The sequence below is a fragment of the Cannabis sativa genome, chromosome 1, assembly GCF_029168945.1.
Source record: "Cannabis sativa cultivar Pink pepper isolate KNU-18-1 chromosome 1, ASM2916894v1, whole genome shotgun sequence".
In the NCBI taxonomy this organism is placed as follows: Eukaryota; Viridiplantae; Streptophyta; class Magnoliopsida; order Rosales; family Cannabaceae; genus Cannabis; species Cannabis sativa.
Window position 1 is genome coordinate 44,700,067 of NC_083601.1, and position 20,540 is coordinate 44,720,606.

A 20,540-nucleotide genomic window follows, 5' to 3' on the forward strand; every position below is an offset into this window, starting at 1 on the left:
TGCACACAGTGAGAAGTAGCAGATCAGCAGTGACCCACTTAATCTTCTGCATTGTCTATGAATCATCTCAGCCGACGACTAAAGATCTAGGCAGTAAGAGATTAGTAGTACTATACACACACTACACTAGTACATAATAATGTGATCATGACCCTGTACTAGTCCTATATATATATAGCAATGAATCAGTGGGCTCTCTCTTCTCGATCTTTCTTTTATTTATATATATAATAATATATACATTGGATCTATAATTATTAATCTCTGGTTGATATATATATATCATATATAGATCCATCCATCACTTACTTTCATTATTTGTTTAAGTACGCCCGTACCTTTGTCGATCAACGAGGGCCCTCTATAGCCTACCCTCATATATATGTGTAGTATTTCTACACATATATGTGGCTCATATATATAATTATTATTTTGTGGCAATATTAACATTTATAAGATAAATTAAGTGTAATAAATTCTAAAACTATGAAATTATCAATAATGCTACACATATATATATATGAATGAATCGAGATCTCAATTTGCATCGAATATTCATACATATATGCACGTGATAAAAAAAACGATATATATTTATATAGACTGGAAAATTAGTTTCAGATCGAGAATCTGATCATAGTAATTATATTAGCTACTACATACTTCTTCTTAATGTCTACGTACGATCTTAAATGTAAATCTCACTCTTCTATATATATACTTTAGAAAAATATATAACAGTACCTTTTCATATCGATGCAGTAGATATAGTACTATATATACAAGTGTATAATAATAATATTCTACTTGAAAATTTAACCCCTCAAACATGTGTAGTGCGTTGGACACCACGTGCCACATGTCATTAATAATAATTGTATCATAATTATATAACTACAAATTCAGACGTTCTATCCTTAAGTATGCATGCTGCGCGTTTTTAGTGTTACACATATATAATATGTCTTGAGAATTTCCTTTTTTTTTTTAAACAAAATAATTTCATTAAAAGTCACAATAAATACAAGTCAAGAACAAATAAACCTCAAAAATTAAACAACTAGGGAAATCCGGTCACTAAACATGTAATTCATCTAAATTAAGATCTTACTTAACTAAAGAATGAACAGTAAAGTTTTTAAAACTTACAATAAGATAAAAGAAATATTAATAAAAAAATTTGTGATACCAATTGACATGTAAACACTGTATATTATTATTATTATTATTATTATTATTATTAATAAAAGTAACATATAAAAATTTATTATTTACATATTTTTTATTTTGATCCTATTTATAATATAATATCCTTAATTATAGATAATTTTAAAAATACATATATGTTTCATGAATTTTGCCTCTTACTACCTCCAAGGCGGTTATTACCAAAATTTTGAGTAGACTCGAACAAGGGGACGGTTGAATATTTGACAAAATATTCATAATTTCCATTATTTTGACTTGCTTTTCTCAATAAATCGTAAAATACTTAACTTAATTAAATTTGACTTAGTTAGTTCGAATAAAAAACATATTCAACATATTTTTATATTTATTATATTTAATGTTAATATATAATATGTTTTTATTTTGAATTTTGGCTTGTTCGGAAAAATCAAAATATATTTCGTATTTAGTATGTACTTACGTTTTTTGTAAAAATGAAATAAAAATAAAATAATGAACTATATTTTTTTTTGCTAGAAAATGAACTGTACTTTTTATTCGTGAAAAAATTATTAATTGTTATGCCATCTAATTTTTATTTTATTATTATTTTAATTAAAACAAAAGAGCTGGTCATTACTTTTTGTATACGGTTACTTTTTATGATTAGCTTTTTGATTATAATTAAGGGGAAAATAAAAAAGGGAGAATCTGATTTATAGTTTAATAATCTGCTGGCTGCCTGTGAGTCTGCAATTCTTGTCGAACTGAATCTGTGGTATGACAATATTAATTACACTGAACAATTTAATACTGTCAGAGGCTGTAAATGCAAACTGCAATATCATAAAAATATTTTTTTTTGTTAATTTTTCCCTCTCATGAAATTATTAATATTAATATGATTGCTTCACAGAGAAGAGTGAAATTATTAAAAATATATATAAAGATAGGGAGATTTGATTAATACAGAAAAATGATTGTTCATAAGAAAAAAATATATGCATATAAATAATTGGAAAATGTATATACATAACAGTTGTCACATATATGACATATATATCCACTATGTTATCAATTTTATCACATATATATAATTAGTAGTAATTAAATAAGATCAAAATACATGTACATTTGACCACTGCTTTCCGGACCTGCATTATTTTAGAAGATCACCACAATAAAAATAAATATATAAATAATAAAAAGACAAGAGTAAGATAAAGGATATAATATAGTATATATAGTATGATCACTTCACACTAATAGTAGGTATAAATTGTCAGAAATGCACCATCATTAGTCTTATGTGTAGTGTGTTTATGTATATATACATATATTTGAGATTAAATTACTACTTATCATTATCAAACCATGGCATCCCATACTTGAAAATAAATCATTGCTTGACTTTACAAAACTATTCTCCGACCTGGCATGTCAATGGAGTAGGTATATTGTGTGTTGTGTAGTGTATATTCTCATTTTTTTTAATACTTATTATTATGATTGTACTAATTTTCAACAAACACTTAATAATTATGTACATGTAAGTGTAAGGATAAAAAACCATATTTATATTCTTCAACTTCAACCATTCTCAACTTATTAATTTGGTTAAATGGTTAAAAGTGGAAGGTGCAACTCTGACAAATGACAACTAGAATTTGGAAAAATGGCTTTGTTTTCAACTATTAAATGTGTATTTAAACAAGGGGATTTAATTGGATTTATGGTCCAAAATATTCACTCCTAGTCCTCCATGAGGTTATCCTAATAATTTGTAGGGCATTTGTTCTCCTCTTTATTAATATTGTATTTTTATTTCAATGGTGTTGCCACCATCCATCACACCCTTACCCAAGAAAATAATAAAATGAAAAGGTAATTTTCTAAACATGCTGAACTTTATGGTGTTTTTGCAATATATTTTTTAAATCAATATTTATAGAAAGAAAAGCATTACATCATTCACAAATAAACCATTATCGATATCCATAAGGGCGCTCCTACTCTCAATAGAAAGAAAATACCTCATTTTTTTTCGATAAAGAAAAATACCTCAATTTATACCTTCAACAATAGAGAATGAACATGCAGTTTTTGTTAGTTGTTTAGTGATTTAAAATTAACAAATTTTTTTAAGAAAACAATAATAATATTAATTTGTTTGTTTAGTGAACAGAGACAAAACATACACAAGTTTATATTTCTTGATAGATTTAATAACACCAAATACATTACATTTTTTTTTGTAAGAAGTTACAAATTTTATGAATTTTTATACTTTTTGTGCTAAAATATGACTTTTTTTTTCAAAAAAATTATTTTACAAACAAATTGAAGAAAAAATTAAAAATTATAGAAAACTCAGGGAATAACCAAATACCTTATGCTATTTTTTTTTTCTATATATTTTTTTTTAAAAAAATTCTATATAATAACTTTATTGAAAAGAAGTCATATTTTTGCAAATTTATATTTTAAAAATCGTTGTTTTTTTTGGGTGGTAGTACATTACATACTTTTGATTCAACAAAAAAAAAACTTTACATACTTTTGAGGTGGTAGTTGTCGTTTTTATTGCTCCGGACATTTTTCCTTTTATCTTGATCTGATTCCTATTTCACAATATTTTTCATATCCTTCTTCTGTCGTCGTTTACTGTGAAAATAGTCGTTTTCATTGTCGTTCTTACCACCGCATTAAAAAAAAACTTCCGTCTTTGACAAAAGGGCCGGCGTTGTGTAGAAATTAAGAAAGGGTGGAGAACGATGTATTGACAACTAAGTAAAGTGTTTTCTTCATCAAAAGTAAAATTAAAGGTAGAAAAAAGTATGAACAAGAAAGGGTTGGCCATTTTGATGCGAACCAGGATGAGGCCTACGCCTAACAACTCAACAAACCTCTCTCACTCTAACCCTCCTATCAATGTAGGCCTTACCTTTTTAATCTTTACTCTAATTATTTTTATGTTTTTTTTTTATTAATTTTAAAATACTGATTCCATGAACAGAGCTTGGTGAATCAGAATCTCTCCAATTCGGAAGAAAATCGATCAAATGGACGTGATCAACAGGGAAACTATAATCCCGATGCTTCTCTCAATAATCAGAGGTTCTTAATCTTATTTCATTTGAATTTCGATTTTGGTTTTGCTCTACAGTTGAAAGTGCTTATTTTGTATTTGTTTCTTCTGATAGGAATTTGGAACATGTTCGGGAATCGATGCATTCTGCAATATCAATGAACAAAACTGAAGTTTTAGACTCTGTACTCAATGATTTCGCTGAGGTAAGTTTCTTCTTCTTCTTCTTTTTCTTTGTTTGTTTGTTCGTTTTTCAAATTTCATATCATATTTTTGGTAATGTAGGGCTATTTTAGTCTTTCTCATGAAAATCGCCGGAAATTACTTCTTGTGCTTGCCAAGGAGTATGATCTCAATAGGACACAAGTTCGTGAATTGATCAAGCAATATCTTGGACTTCAGCTTCCAACAAGTAGGTTCTGTTTTTATCATATATAGCTTATAGGTCATACTAAGTAACCATAAACTAACTAAGAAAATATTTGAATAAAACTTAAGGAAAAATGTAGGATTTTTGATATTTCAATTGGTTAAGAAATTTCTATTTGCAGGTGAAAATGCACAATCAGGTGGCATAGAAGAGGATGGTATGCTTACGTCTTTTTATCGTATTGAAAGGAATTTGAGACATGCTCTCAAGCCAATGTATGAAGTTCTATTTGAGCGTCTCAACACTCATCCGGGGGGTTTGAAGTTCTTGTCCATTCTTCGATCAGATATTCTATCCATTATCGCGTAAGGTTACCCATTTAGTCTCCTATGATCAGTATGTTAATGCCTAACGGTGGGGATAACATTAGTAAGTGATAAACAAATATTGAATACAGTAATAAAGTGTCAAGAGCTTAACAGTTTTTTCAAGTTGGACATTTTATCTAGGAGTTTGGTTTTCGTTTCCCCCCTTCTTGAACTATTAGATCTTAAATCAATGTTTTGCATAATAGAGAGGAAAACTTTGCATCTTTGCGAGCACTGGATTCCTATTTAAAAGAGAAGCTTAGTACATGGTTGAGCCCTGCAGCTTTAGAGCTCCATCAGATCACATGGGATGATTCTGCCTCATTGCTTGAAAAGATTGTGGCTTTTGAGGTGAAATATATTTTTCTTCTTTTACCGCTGTCTAGATATAAGTGTTGCTACGTGGGATGTATATCATTTTAATTACTCATTTTGAATAGGCTGTGCACCCAATCAGCAACCTTATAGATCTTAAGAGAAGGCTGGGAGTTGGTCGCCGTTGTTTTGGATATTTACATCCAGCAATACCTGGTCAGCAGTTCTTTTTCTATTCACTGATCTCAGATAGTACTAGTCTAACTGTTGTATTAGATCCAAATATTATATGTATCTCCTGCTATTTTTCCCATTGACTTGGCGGTAGTTTCATTAATTTGTGCTGTAAATTGATCAGAGAATATGTCTTGCTAATGAAAAGTGGAGGATTGTAGTATTGAATGTTTAATAAGTCTAAGTTTATTTGTAAAAAGTTGCTTCAATTATCAACCAGATAAGTTGATATTGTTTTATCTGCCTGATAAGCTGAATGCTTAAGAAATCTATTACTAGTATGCAACTTCATATGTGGATGTTAAATTGAGGGTTTGGATTTATTAGCATTATCAGATTGTCATGAATTTTCTGATTATTTGAGTTGGACAGTACATACTTTTCGGGGTCATGTTCGTTGATTGTTGGTCATACAAAAATTTCATATAATTTATTAATTTATGTATCTTAAAATTCCTTTTTTTTTTCATTTGTTTCTCTTTAGGTGAACCCCTTATTTTCATTGAAGTTGCACTTATGAAAAATATTGCTGAAACAATACAGGTAAGTTTTTTTGTTCCTGTATTATTGTAATTTCTCTCTCTCTCTCTCTCTCTCTCTCTCTCTCTCTCTCTCTCTCTCTCTCTCTCTCTCTCTCTCTCTCTCTCTCTCTCTCTCTCTCTCTCTCTCATAATATTATAATTGTTATGTGTCTAACAGGAAGTTCTGTGGGATAATCCTCCCATACTCGAATGTGAGGCTACTTGCGCATTATTTTACTCCATATCATCAACTCAGGTTCGCCCATTTATTCCATTTAGTCTTAACAGACCAATACTATAGGGATCACTTATATATTTGGTTTGTTTTAAAGGTTATTTGCTTCAGATTATTAAGCACATAATATACAGAAGATTTTCATTTATTAATTGCCATATCATTACTATAAGGATCACATATATATTTGCCTTTTTTTTCTGTAAAGATTATTCTTCTAAGATTGTTAAGTGCATAGGATACAAAAGATCTTCATTTTCTGATTGCCATATCATGTGTCCACCCGCATGTGTGCATGTTTTGTCAAATATTAAAATCGAACCAAATTTTATGTAACTACATTTGTTATCTTTAAATTATTCATTATTTTGTTTCTAATTTTAATTTTCTGTTGGCCCCTTAATCTACCTACTTATGCTATTTTTGCAGCCAGGCTTATCAGGCATTAATCTAGGGAAGTTTCTCATCAAGCGTGTTATTACACTTGTAAAACGAGACATGCCACATATTTCTGTAAGTATTATTTCACCATTTTAATCCACAAAAATTGAAGAGACAGATATTTTGTTCTTGCTAATTAGTGAAAAGCCTCAAGACAAGTTTCCCCTTTACCAAAACTACATTTCAATGCCAGCTAACTAGACATTTGCTGCTGTACTAGCTGAAATATTGATGTTTTTGAATAGACATTTGCAACCCTCAGCCCGATCCCGGGATACATGCCGTGGCTCTTATCTAAGTTGGCATCTCAACTAAAGCTTGTTGAAGGAGAGGAAACATCATATTCATCAGCAGATTCCAGTTCAACATTTTGGGAGAATATACTTGAACGAGAAGAAGAAAGTCAGGTCATAGAAGCTTCAAGGTATGCTTAAATATTTAATTATTGTTTCATTATCTTGGAAAATTTCTCTGGTGAGGATGCTTCTAGATGTCCTGGAATTGAAATGTTTTCATCAGCACTGAATGTTGACATGCCTAATTACACTTTTACTGTCAGTGAGTTCCTTGGGGGAAACAATGGAATGGAAGTGATGTATAAATTGCTGACTTCAACAAACTATGAGTGGACTAAATCAGCTAAATTGCTTTCGGCATTGGAAAACCCTCTAATGCGGCTTTGTGCAAGGTGTTTATAAACTTATAATACTAGTTTGCAGGTTCCCCACCTGGCATTCTTTTTTGAAGTGAATTTATTAGAAATGCTTTCATGACTAAATTGGATTTTCCTATAATCGTTTCAATGTATATCCTACTAAATGGGTCTTTTCCGGTGCAAAGCTGCTAAGAGTGGCTATCTATTAATTGGAAATAATCTTAAGAAGTTGTTTTTACAAGGCTGAACGCTACATTTATGTTACTGTGTTTATATACTCTGCTAACAGATACGAATGATATGACCACAGGTACCTTTTGCAAGAGAAAAAGAGAGGAAAAGCTCTTGATTCTGTAGCAAACTTTCACTTGCAGAATGGAGCAGTATGTCAATTCATTCAAATTGCTTGGATTTTAAAAAGAATTTGGCTTTAAATTTTTGCTTTGGTCAAATGGAAGTATTCTTAGTTAAAAGCAAGAAAGTAGTTGTTGTTCAAGTTTGGTGCTTAAAAAATATTGAAGTTTGGTCAATTCTAATTGAGCTCTGTATGCGCAGATGATTGAAAGGATTAATTGGATGGCTGATCGATCAGAAAAAGGCCTTCGTCAAAGTGGGGGAATTATGGTGAACTATGTTTACAGGTAATTTTTGTAATTTTTCTTATCAGAACCAACACTTTTTCAAACTGGGTACTTTTAACATTCTACAGTGACTTCACCAATTATGTCTGCTCCCTTGTCTATTGCTAACTATACGCTGCATAGGCACTCAAATCGGATTGGGGCTAGACTAATTATTTTAATCTGGCCGATTTGTTTTCTTAAGTATGAATTTCACTTAAAATTTCTACATCAGAAGGAGTGCACTTAACATACACCGCACAATGGTTTTGCAGGGTAGAGAACATCGAAGAATATGCTCATTCGTATTTCAGCACAGGGCACATACATGCTTCTACCAACCTTCGGCACTACGTTGAGGTACGCATGTGTGATTATGATTCTAATAATATTTGATTAGTAACATACCGTTTTAACTTTTAATGGTGAGGTATACATTTCAATTTAAATAATATAGAAGAGAATGAGAACAAGACTCATGTCTCAGTTAACCTATTTTTAATCTGCAGACGAAGGCAGAACCTGAGTGTGAGTGATGATGAACTGCAAAGATAGCAGGGTGATTTGTGACTGTACATGCATTTCTTGCAATGTGTGTTAATGTAAAGTCTTTATATATCATTATATATGTATATGTGCGTAAATGGTAAATATTTTTTGTGTACTATGAAGATGCATGATGTCATGTAAAATGCTGTAAACAAATAAGTATGTTGCAAAGGTAACCAAGTCAATATAATTCTTCATTTACATGCTGTATCAGTCTAAAATAAATGAAAAGCTCTTTGCAGAAGTAATACTTAATTGATGAAATTGCACTTGGAATGAGAAGGCTCGTATATAATGGTATTGGTATATAAAGTATCCCCAATTTGACTGTCATGGTATTTTCCTGGTTATATCTTGAAAAGTGGTTTGAGTTCATTACATATATTGCAGTAGTAACAAAATACATTATCATTTTCCCTTCTCATTGTCTGCCTGACTTGTTTCCAAGACATAGTCTCTCATGATGTTAGTGTTGGCATCATCCACCATCTATATACACATTCAATTCAAGCAAACGCTAGTTAGGAAAATGGGAAAACCAAAAATAGTCGGCATTTAAGTTGTATGTAATTAGATAAATGAGAAGAATTCCTTACCTTGAAAGATAGTCTTTTTAAGTTGTCCCACTCAAAATCATTCTTGCAATAGGCAGAGCGAACCTGGAATATTGAATTCCCATTATATTTAAGTCAATTTCTTGATGGCCTGTCCAATTATTGATATATTTATAGATTGCATAAACATTGAACTTACCTCTAAAATTCTCATAGCTGCCATGTGTGTGTCCCAATGATATTTCCCATGGATTTGAATCACATGATATCAAAAGCCATAGACAACTATTAAATTGAGTAACAAAATTTTTGTTTTTTAGTATCCTTTGATGTAATCTAATGTGAATGATAACATACCTAGACCTTTATGCCTAGGAGATTCTCTCATCAAACTAGCACAAAATTTGTCCCCATCATTCAACGAGTGTTTATCCATAAATTCCATCAGCTCTTTGTATGCCTCGGGATTGTAACTCTGTCGTTTTTAATTAATTAATAAATTAATTAAGAACCATGTTTATTTTCTAATTCATCCAAAAAAAAAAAAAACAGTGCAGTATATATGTAGATTTTTTATATGAACCTGAAGCTGAGCACCGACAATCCTAACTGCTATGTAAGTGAAGAAATTATGCAGGTTTTTGGCTGCTTTTGCTTCTGGTGATGCTTCTCCAAATCCTGCCATGTTTACATAACAAAGCAAGAGTTCCACTCTTTATTATATTTAATTTACGTTAGTGTATTTATTTGTAGATGAGAGAGAGAAGAAAGAGAGACTGACATTTAAATACCCACCAGGGACATACATCTTTTGGCATCGTACAGGAGTAGTTGAGTAGTGGTGAGTTTGAGATGTTCTTGGTTTGGAGGACCAAATGCAATTGCAATTAGTTTTGGTTCTTCTGGGTTTTGTTGGGAACAGAAAATATGAAAGTTGATGATTCAGAGGTAATGATACTACTGCTGAGCCTGAAGATACCATGGCGATAAGAAAGTTGGAAACCAATGACTCCTGTTCGTAGTTACAAGTCTCTCCCTCTCCACATGTCGTTATACATTTTTCTAATATTAAAAATATCTTCGTTTACTTATTATAATCCAAAAAAAAAAAGAGAGAGAGAGAGAGAGGATGAGACAAAATATCATCAAGCAAGCCTACGTGTAAATGTTGTATTATTTCTCTATTTTTTTCTTTTTTTGAGATAAAGTATTATCTCTCTATTGATAATGAAATACATTGTAAAGTATTTTGTGGCGTTTTCAATTCTTGACAATAGGCCATTTTTAAATTATTAAAAACTTATCAAATGTTAGATTGTTTTTTTTACAAGCAATGATAAATGTCATTAATAATTAAATAATTGTTTGTTGGAGAGTATGCACAACTAATCTATATACATGTATATTGGCTAACTAATGTATATAAAACAAGGACATTATGAGAAATCTAGATAATATACTTGTTACATCCTCTAATAATGATCTTATATCACTGAAAAGAGAATGCTTAACAGACACAATTACTAAGAGGTCAAAATTAACAATTTCAACAAACTTTAAAAGAAAAATTATCCAATGTCACTAATATTTCAAACAATATACTTAAATTACTCCTAATCTCTATCTTCTACTCTTAAATTAACAGTAGCTTATTCTACTTCCTCCAAAATAAAAGTATTATATGGAGTTCAAAATAAATATATTATTACACCAAACAATCTAACTAAATATTATTTGATCATTAGAATATTTGCATAAAGACCTAAAAAAATATTTATTCATAAATTCTAAATAGCATAAAATTAATTATAATATTAAGTGAAGTGATTGTCCTATTTTTCGTTTTAGACATAAATTCCAAATAGTATAGGATTAATCATAATATTACATGTTTTAATTTCAAGTAGCTTCGCCCTTGGTTATCTAAGTCATGTTTAGAGAAATTTAATTTCTCCTATTGTTGCGAGACTTTTAGTTAAATTTTTATTTTGACCTCAATAAGAAAATCTGTTAAGTGAGCTTTCAAAGTAATCGCTTTGTAACTTATTCACGTTCTTTGAAATATTGTTGTGAAACTTGTAGCTAGATTTTTATTTTGAAGTTAGTAGAAAGTCTATTATGTGAGCTTATGAACTTGTAAAGGCTTTGTAACCTATTCATCTTCCCTGAAATTTTAAATATGCATATTAGTAGTGGTGTTTTTAATCTCCTAGTTTTAGTGCTCATCATCTATCCTAAGAGCATGCTTAGTCAATTTATCATGATAATTTTGTTAATTATATTGAGAAATTTATTTAGGGTTAGGGTAGCTCACACAAATTAAATATTGAGAAGTTGTTCTGTCTTGTTTGTATGTATGTGTAGATGACCTTATTGTACCATTGTCTATGGCCTAGGTAGATTTTGAATTTTGGTTGTTTTTCCTTTTCTTTGGATAATGCAATCAATCCACTTACAAACAAATAGAAAAAGAAAAAAGAAAAGAATTTGCCATTGGACACCTTAGGGTGGTTTATAACAATACTAAAAATATTGACAATTTCCATGGAATTCCCTAGTGAAGTGAGACTTTCTTCAAAGAAGTTCTATGAAATCTCGACTAGAGGCCATAGAAAGTGTGATTTTTGCTATACAATGCACAAGAATAATATGTTTAATCTTTGAGATCATTATACAACCTTTAATATAATAACTGTAAATGTAAACACATTTCATTTTACATCCTTACAGATCATTTTACAACCTTTTGTGAAGATTTTTTTCTCAATATTTGAAACAATGTACTGTGGTTATTGACTGTTACTCTGCTCTTTCTTTCCCTTTACAGTTTCAACTTCGATGTTATTGGTGACACTCTTCAAAATACCTCTGAAAATTGTCCAAAAACAAAATTTATATGTGGATCCAGGGACACCATAAGGCCTGCTGTTTTTGTTGCTTCATTCAATTTAGCAAGTCCCTCCTAAATTCCCTGCCCCATATAGATTTTGTTTATTTATATATAAAATACATAATATAAAGGAGAAAATAAAAATGTGAAATCGTCATCTTATGAGAGCAAAATGATTAAGAGTCACTCATAATAGTTGAACGAATTATATATTTCTATTAGAGTGATGCCAAAGACAAAAACATCAGGCACAGCTCTAATTATATTAAAAAACAAACAAATACAAGTATACTATGTACTAACCAACAATTGTAAGTGTTATATAATATTTCTTTACCAAGTTGTTCAAAACCAGCTAGCTAGTCTTTAACCCTTTTACACCCTCCAAATCTTCCACAATCTCACAATTGTTAGACCCTTTTTCTTTCTCTTCCCAAAATGGTTGTAAGAACATCATTTTTGATCTTATTAGCCTTTCAAGTTTTTCTCTTGTTATCTTTTAGAGCCAAAGCCAAGTGTAAAACTGGCTGCAACCTTGCTTTGGCCTCATATTTTGTTTGGGAAGGATCTAATTTGAGTTATATCAGCACCATATTTGGTCAAAATTTCACTGAGATACTTAGATACAATCCTCAGGTACCCAACAAAGACAGCATCATTACAGGCACCAGAATCAATGTACCCTTCTCTTGTGAGTGCTTAAATACTGATTTTTTGGGTCATACTTTCACATACAAGACACAGTTTGGGGACACATATGACAAAGTTGCTGAAATTGCTTTTGCTAATCTCACCACTGAGGATTGGGTGCACAGAGTGAACAGGTATAAACCAACTAGGATACCAGCTGGTTCTCCAATCAATGTAACCGTCAACTGCACATGCGGTGATAGACACGTGTCAAAGGATTACGGGCTGTTTGCCACGTACCCTCTTCGGTCGGAAGATAACTTGTCCTCCGTGGCAGCGGTGGCCGGCGTTCCACCCGAGTTGCTTGAGCTGTACAACCCGGGGCAGAGCTTTAGTGCAGGGAATGGCATTGTTTTTGTGCCTACAAAAGGTTAGTAAAAACTATATATAGTTACACTTACACTACAAGAATTTATGTACGAAGTTAAAACACATTGATTATATAAAATTAAGATGAAATCCAAATGAGTATATTTTTGTCCCTTTAGCATGGGCATTATGCTGCAAAGCCTTCATTGAATTTAGGTATCTTTTTTTAATGGGAATAAGATTAAGCCATTAGGCATCAAGCAGAGGTAACAGGGGAATTTTAAGTTGGTATAGTCAACACGTTATCAGTGATACCAATTCTCACCTAATCAAAAGGTCTTTTAGTATATGATTATATTGATTAATACAAGTTATACAACATCAATTATTGTAATATTTATAAGCATATTCTGCTCATGTCATCCTTATTAGTTCTTTTATGAAAAAATATGTGAATGCTCAAACATAATTATTTTTCTTTAATACTTTCTTTGACTAAAAGAGACAAAGCTCAAGTTAGTAGACACGTTTGTCAATTTTTATAGTATATTAATAATGTAAGACAAATGATTATTTAAGAGTAGCGATTGAGACACATTTTCTTATCTATAAAATGTACAATGCATTGAATCCCTACTTCAAACATTTTTCTAAGAAAATCACTTGTTAGATTGTGTGATTGATAAATTGTTACATCGTGTAGAATTATGAACATTATTAAAACGGGCCTGCATTTTCATTCTAAGCTGTTAGTGACACCAGGATGGCCTGTAAGGAAAAAAAACCCATTAATCATTACAATAATCGACAACATCAACATAATTACCAAAATAAAATCACCAAGATGAACGATTGTTAAAAATAATAATATATAACCTAAATTCTAATTTTTTTTTTCTTATCCATAATTCTACCTAACATTATCATAATAATGCTAACAGAAAATCTCACCAAAATTTATATATATATATAATTTTCTTCTTCTTATTATTATTATCATTATTTGGGGTGTGCAGATGGAGAAGGAAACTTTCGGCCACTCAAGTCAAGGTATAATTTGAATTGAGTTGGGTTTTGTGTAATATTTTTAAGTTTCATATATTCTAAAATTGAGGCCTTACCACAGATTTTTTTCTTCTTCTTCATTCTCTTTTTTGCAGAACAGGTTGGTTTTCTTTTATTATTATTAACAAATCATATATGTGTGATATAAATATATTTGAGATGACAAATATTACTAAAAAGTATCATCAATGAAGCAGGAATTTCACGTAGAGACATAGCAGGCATATCTGTTGCGGCCATTGCTGGGACAACACTAGTGGCATTTGGTATATACTTTGGGGTACTTCACTACAAAAGGAACAACAAGTTAGTGGAGCCCTTAACTCTGCTACCGGTTGCATCTGATCAAGACCATGGTAATTGAAAATTAATTAACTAGCTACATCTAATGTTTAAGAAAATAATTAAGCCATTAATTATATATAGGCTGTGGTGGAAGCTGTAGTAGTTCAAAGCAGACAATATCAGCATTATCGGTTGGGAGTACTAGTACAGGTATTACTGTGGAGAAATCAGTTGAATTCTCATACCAAGAACTTGCCAAGGCTACTAATGACTTTAGCTTGGATAACAAGATTGGCCAAGGTGGTTTTGGCTCTGTTTACTATGCAGAGCTTAGAGGAGAGGTTTCAATTTAATACCCCATTTGGTTTGGATTATTGGATTTGGATTTGGACTTAATTGGTCTACTAATTAATAATTCCCTTATATAATGGTTTAGAAAGCGGCATTGAAGAAGATGGATATGCAAGCTTCAAATGAATTTCTTGCTGAACTCAGGATTCTAACTCATGTTCATCATTTGAATCTGGTATTATTAATTACTATATATCAACACATTTCATATATTATTTAAGGTTAATTAGGAATTTTAGAATTTTTTTCGTTAAATTTTATTGAACAACTTTCGTCTAATTTTATTAATAGAAACTTGACGTTGATGAATTTTTAGGGGACCCAATTTAGTTCATGTTAAAATTTGGAGGGTACGATTTAATAGATGTCAAAATTTGGAGAATACGATTTAGTACATAAACAATCGTCAGATTAATAAAATTGAACAGAATTGGACAAAAATCATTAAATCCAACAATCTCAATAGTTTAACAAAAGAATTAATAATTTGAGAAATTAAAAAAAAAAAAAACATAATTTAATACATGGTAATGTTAAGGGATAAATTTTTTTCTCCTAATTAACCATTATTTAATTGCCAAATCACCCTTAAAATTCTTATATATGCAGGTGCGGTTGATAGGTTTTTGTGTGGAGGGCTCCTTATTCTTAGTTTATGAGTACATTGAAAATGGGAATTTGAGTCAGCATTTGCGTGGATCAGGTGGGCAATCATTCAAAATTTAGATATCTGACCATGATTATCAATCAAAGTACATATATAACATTTTTATGACAGGTAGAGACCCGTTGACATGGTCAAGTCGAGTCCAAATAGCATTGGATTCAGCTAGAGGACTTGAATATATCCATGAACACACTGTGCCTCTCTACATCCACCGTGATATTAAGTCACCAAACATTTTAATAGACAAAAACTTCCGTGGAAAGGTCATGTAATTCTCACTTAAAACTATATTCACAACAAATTATATCTTAATTAATTAATTAATACAAACTTATTTCTTTTACAGGTTGCAGATTTTGGACTTACAAAATTGACTGAATATGGGAGTACTTCATTGCAGACACGTCTTGTGGGTACATTTGGATATATGCCCCCTGAGTAAGCACTTATGATATCTTACACTCTCATATATTTTTCTAACTAATATAATGGTAATGAGATCCAAACAAGTGGTCAAGGGAAGGGGGCCCAAATTTTTCATTTTAATATGACAAAATGATCTCTTTTATAAGGTTATTTTGCACAAAATTGATGTTGTTTGTAAAGTAGCTTGTGACATTCAAGATAATTACTATTTTAGTGTGATTAAATCTATTAAATAGAAAAGAAAAAAAAAATTGTTGAAGCGTCTAGATAGTTATTACACAAAATATTATAAAAATTAAGCCAAATACATATATTGTTGTAAATTATGAGTTTCATCTCAAAACTAATTGGTAATGAGTAGAGTAGCCCATGTTCTTATATATGGCTTAATATTTTTACATTTGATCTATGTGGGACAATATTGTTCAATAAATATATATATTCTTAAAAAAAAAATGAGATTTTGCTAACTTTTTCAATAATATAAGATTGTTCTTAATTTTTTATGTTTTGGCCCCCGAGCTCCGTGTCCCTAAATTATATGAATAGACACTTGCTTTTAGTATTAATGAATGAAGCTTTTGAATTTGGGTGGACTATACTTACATAATTATTGGGTAGGTTCCGACACTAAAATATCTTTACAGACTTGGTGTCTGAAATATGTGGTTTTGTTTTGTTGCTAACAGATATGCTCAGTATGGTGATGTCTCCCCAAAAGTAGATGTTTATGCTTTTGGAGTTGTCCTTTATGAGCTTATATCAGCCAAAGAAGCTGTAGTCAGGACCAAAGAATCTCCTACTTCCACCGAATCAAAGGCACTTGTTGCTTTGGTTGTTTTTCTATTCTAACTTCCTTATTTCACTATATATACTTACCATTTACTACACAATACTTAACCTAAATTCTGTGCTCTTTCTTGTTCTGATTTGTGTATAGTTTGAAGATGTTCTTACTCAGCCTGATCCCAAAGAAGATCTCATCAAATTAATTGACCCTAGGCTCGGCCAAAACTACCCATTTGACTCGGTTTTGAAGGTGATTAATTAACACATTACTATATACTAAATTACTAATACTAATTAAGAGAAAATAATAAAGCAAGCTCTTACTAATTAGTTGTTTTTTTTTTATGTAAATATGGCAGATGGCACAGCTTGCGAAAGCTTGTACACATGATAGTCCTCAACTTAGGCCAAGCATGAGGTCAATAGTGGTTGCACTAATGACACTTACATCTACAACTGAGGATTGGGATGTTGGTTCCTTCTACGAAAATCAAGCTTTAACCAATCTAATGACAGGAAGGTAGTACGTACTAGCATATAGTATGTAGCAAAGCCAATTCTTGAGTCATTCCATACTTTGTTATTTTTAAAATTATGTTTTTATTTTTTGACAAGTGATATCATCTCACACTATTTAACTTTTTCTTGATTTTGGGAATACCAATGCATATCATTTTGTAGATAAGTGATCATATGGGATTTTCATTACAATATTCTTTTTATTGAGAGAGGATGTGCGTACAATAACAATTGTAACAATTAGACTACTCGACCGGCCCATTTATCTAATTATAGTACAAAATTCTCACAGATTGGCAATTGTGTTTTGGCAATTTTAATATCACCATTAGAATCTTAAAGTTAATGTATCCATTCAAAAGGGATTGAAATACTCAAATTAAGACATATTCATTATGCTAACAGGAGGGTCAATTGCTCTATAAATAAATGTAAATTAAAAGAAAAGATATCATATCTCTCTCATTTGTGTTTGTTATTATTATATATGGTTGAGGTACAATCATATTTGGCGTTATTCTATATTTGGGGCCAATAAAAAAGGGAGTACAAGCTTCCAAACTAACTAATCAACTAATTGAGATGAGAGGTATTATTATCATAAGGGGTAAATGAAATAGATATGATTTCTTTTCCGTAATTTACAAAGTTGTCTCTCATCTTATCAACTACTTTGTGGTCACAAATTTATCATGCGACCTTTTTCACCCAACTAAAATCTCTTCTGTAACCAATTTTTCATTCCCCGGCCTCTATTCATTAAACAAATTTTTACATGACCAAAAATTTTAAAAAGATATCACAAAAATATGTTAACATAGACAAATTTTATTTTTATGCTTTACATATTTTTATTTACAAAAATATATATATTTCAGTAAAAAGAATATATTTTTTTTAATTGTATTATAGTTGTGATCGTTCCTGAGGTTGTTTTATAGTTAATTTTATAACTATCATGTGATTAATTTCTGGTTGTTTTTTAAATCGTAAAGCTACAAATAATACATGTAAAAAAAATATTATTTTTTGAAATTTTCATATTATTTTTGTTTATATAAATATTTAAGATAGAGCATTATTATCGGGTATCAGTGGTGCCTTACACCTCTAAATATATTGTCTTACGATTGGCTAGTAATATTCTCTAAAAATTATGAAACTATATAAGACTCGATACTTAATTAGACCAAGATAATGATATACATAAAAAGGTAATAAGCATCACTGATACTTTTTAACATTTAAAAATTAGATTGAGAATCTTGATTTATTAACCACCCACTCCATTTAAAATGATATTTTGTTTTGTTTACTTAGTTTAATCAATTAATTAGTATTAAATTATAATATGACTAGTTTTAATTAATTTGGAAGAGTTGGATGGAGGAGTTGGACAGAAAATTTCAATCCCTCACTTCCACAAATTAGAGATGGCTTATCATCAAATCCTATACACATAATTAATTTAATAAATTATGGGGTAAATATCATTTTGGACCCTGTTTTACAAAAGTTACCAATTGGACCCTGTATTTTGTTAAATGACAAAATGGACCCTGTATTTTCTAAAATAGTACATATAGGACCCTGAATTGATTTTTTGTCAAAATAAAGTTTAATTATAATCCGATCTAAAAATGCTATGACAAAATTGTTTACATTTATTGTATCTGTTCGTATTAAGCATTGTCTTCAAGTTGGTTGTATTAAAAAAAAAAGTTGTCAAAAATTAAGCTTAGGGTCTTATTTTTACTATTTTATAAAATACAGGGTCTATTTTGTCATTTAACAAAACATAGGGTCCAATTTGTAACTTTTGCAAAATACAAGGTCCAAAATAGTATTTACCCTAAATTATGACATGTATTGTATACATATTTTCAACTCTATTACATCAATAAATTATGACATGTATTTCACTAGTAATTTATAACTGTTGTCTGAAAATTTTGGACAACACCAAAAAGGACAAGTATTAATCAAGCAAGACAAGAATACTCACTTGTAATTATTTGAGTACTCACTTAAAATTATGAGTACTCAAAGTTTTGGGCTACTAAGAATTATAGTAATTCAGTCATAATTTAGTATAGTCTACTTTTAATAATAGTTTTGGTTTAGTTTATTAGATTTGGATCACCTTTTTATATAGAAAGCAGATGTCTGTTGAGATTATACCACCGGTCAGTTAAGAAGGATCGTTATTACAATAATTATACAATTTAATGAGTAGAAACGTTTAAAGAATAAATGTAAGAACAATTCGTCTATTCGTCTTAATTACAACGTGTGCGATTTATTAAGTCTCAATTTGTCCATTCATATTCCAAACACGTGAGCTCACAGGCTCTGTGGTGTTATACTCGCATAATAAGCCTTCGAGCCTATTCATTTTTAATTCATGAATGTTTACAACCACCCTTGATCGTGTATTCGGATATTCCACATGTTGACAACTTAAAACATTTGAGTCCTTAACGAGTCATCGAACACCAATCATTTGGACCATACTTGTGTAAAGAAGTAGTCTTTACTTGTAGCGGGAGAGACTTACTTGATCATCGCATATAATTGATATGCATGATCAGTACTTACTTCTCTCGATCCCACTTATCTTTTTGACCATGCCAGGCATATATAGTATGCGATTAGATCCTTCTCCCAGTCGCATCTTCTCGCAAGTTAAATCATGCAAATTGGCTCTCTATGAGGGCCATTATACTGACACGCCATTCGTTTCCATCGGGGACTGAGGCCACGTATCTACTTCTGTCGAGAATATGCTAGTATGTCACTACAAGAAATGTCACTTTTGCCAGCACATTTTTGTGCTGGCAAAAGTTGTTATTGCGTTGGTAAAATAGAATTTACTTGTGAGTTGGCAAATCAACGTAGGTATTAAAACTTTTGCCAGCATAAAATGAAAAGCGCTGGCAAAAATAACTTTTCCAGTGCGTAAATGCGCTAGTAAAAGTTAGATTGTAGCCACTGCAAATGTACGCTGGTAAAATTTTGACCTCTTTACTAACGTAGTTTGTAAAATGCGCTGGTAAAAGTAACTTGCGCTGGTAAAAGTAACTTTTACTAGCGCAATAACGATTGGTGCTGGTAAAAGTGACATTTTTGTAGTGTGTCTAAAAAAAATTCATGCCAATAACATTTTCAAACACAGAATAATTGAATAATATATCATATCATTTTCGGGGGAAAACTCACATGTCATATGAATGAGATTACAGCTGAGAATTTTTTTTCACACCTCCCCTTAATCAATAATTAATTGGTAAAAATAAATAAATTATTAATTGGTGGCTAATAAGTCATGGGATGCATTTTATAATGATGCACCATTGGATTTTAGTTTTTACTTTGCTAATAATCTTCAAATACATTAAATTATGTTCCCAAAGTACGATCTTTTTTTCC

General features: G+C 30.7%; 3 protein-coding genes across 3 annotated transcripts; 2 read left to right on the forward strand and 1 right to left on the reverse strand.

Moving 5' to 3' along the window:
- The first annotated feature begins 3,791 nt into the window (after positions 1-3,791).
- LOC115707697 (uncharacterized) lies at positions 3,792-8,772 on the forward strand. Its single transcript, XM_030635725.2, has 16 exons — positions 3,792-4,103; positions 4,187-4,287; positions 4,374-4,464; positions 4,544-4,670; positions 4,810-4,993; positions 5,203-5,347; positions 5,437-5,527; positions 6,030-6,088; positions 6,245-6,322; positions 6,731-6,814; positions 6,988-7,166; positions 7,302-7,430; positions 7,708-7,780; positions 7,953-8,038; positions 8,293-8,377; positions 8,527-8,772. The coding sequence occupies exons 1-16, from the start codon at positions 4,008-4,010 to the stop codon at positions 8,551-8,553; spliced, it is 1,635 nt and encodes a 544-aa protein (XP_030491585.2). The 5' UTR covers positions 3,792-4,007; the 3' UTR covers positions 8,554-8,772.
- LOC115707698 (chaperonin-like RBCX protein 1, chloroplastic) lies at positions 8,729-10,192 on the reverse strand. Its single transcript, XM_030635726.2, has 6 exons — positions 9,916-10,192; positions 9,704-9,798; positions 9,478-9,595; positions 9,320-9,336; positions 9,163-9,225; positions 8,729-9,055 (listed from the first exon to the last, which is right to left on the reverse strand). The coding sequence occupies exons 1-6, from the start codon at positions 10,100-10,102 to the stop codon at positions 8,975-8,977; spliced, it is 561 nt and encodes a 186-aa protein (XP_030491586.2). The 5' UTR covers positions 10,103-10,192; the 3' UTR covers positions 8,729-8,974.
- A 1,910-nt stretch (positions 10,193-12,102) lies between these two features.
- LOC115704915 (lysM domain receptor-like kinase 3) lies at positions 12,103-17,402 on the forward strand. The gene is made up of 11 exons (XM_061108405.1): positions 12,103-13,070; positions 14,026-14,059; positions 14,255-14,430; positions 14,501-14,700; positions 14,796-14,885; positions 15,320-15,413; positions 15,489-15,640; positions 15,724-15,815; positions 16,493-16,637; positions 16,744-16,842; positions 16,952-17,402. The coding sequence occupies exons 1-11, from the start codon at positions 12,449-12,451 to the stop codon at positions 17,114-17,116; spliced, it is 1,869 nt and encodes a 622-aa protein (XP_060964388.1). The 5' UTR covers positions 12,103-12,448; the 3' UTR covers positions 17,117-17,402.
- The last annotated feature ends 3,138 nt before the right edge of the window (positions 17,403-20,540 follow it).

Excerpts from the sequence above, each read along its gene's own strand:
- LOC115704915 (XM_061108405.1), top strand. The coding sequence starts at position 12,449 with ATGGTTGTAAGAACATCATTTTTGATCTTATTAGCCTTTCAAGTTTTT. Across the intron at positions 13,071-14,025 it reads TGTTTTTGTGCCTACAAAAG|ATGGAGAAGGAAACTTTCGG; the intron begins GTTAGTAAAAAC and ends TGGGGTGTGCAG. Across the intron at positions 15,414-15,488 it reads TCAGCATTTGCGTGGATCAG|GTAGAGACCCGTTGACATGG; the intron begins GTGGGCAATCAT and ends TTTTTATGACAG.
- LOC115707697 (XM_030635725.2), top strand. The coding sequence starts at position 4,008 with ATGAACAAGAAAGGGTTGGCCATTTTGATGCGAACCAGGATGAGGCCT. Across the intron at positions 4,465-4,543 it reads TACTCAATGATTTCGCTGAG|GGCTATTTTAGTCTTTCTCA; the intron begins GTAAGTTTCTTC and ends TTGGTAATGTAG. Across the intron at positions 4,994-5,202 it reads GATATTCTATCCATTATCGC|AGAGGAAAACTTTGCATCTT; the intron begins GTAAGGTTACCC and ends TTTGCATAATAG.
- LOC115707698 (XM_030635726.2), bottom strand. The coding sequence starts at position 10,102 with ATGGTATCTTCAGGCTCAGCAGTAGTATCATTACCTCTGAATCATCAA. Across the intron at positions 9,596-9,703 it reads TTGTCGGTGCTCAGCTTCAG|AGTTACAATCCCGAGGCATA; the intron begins GTTCATATAAAA and ends TAAAAACGACAG. Across the intron at positions 9,056-9,162 it reads TAAAAAGACTATCTTTCAAG|ATGGTGGATGATGCCAACAC; the intron begins GTAAGGAATTCT and ends ATGTGTATATAG.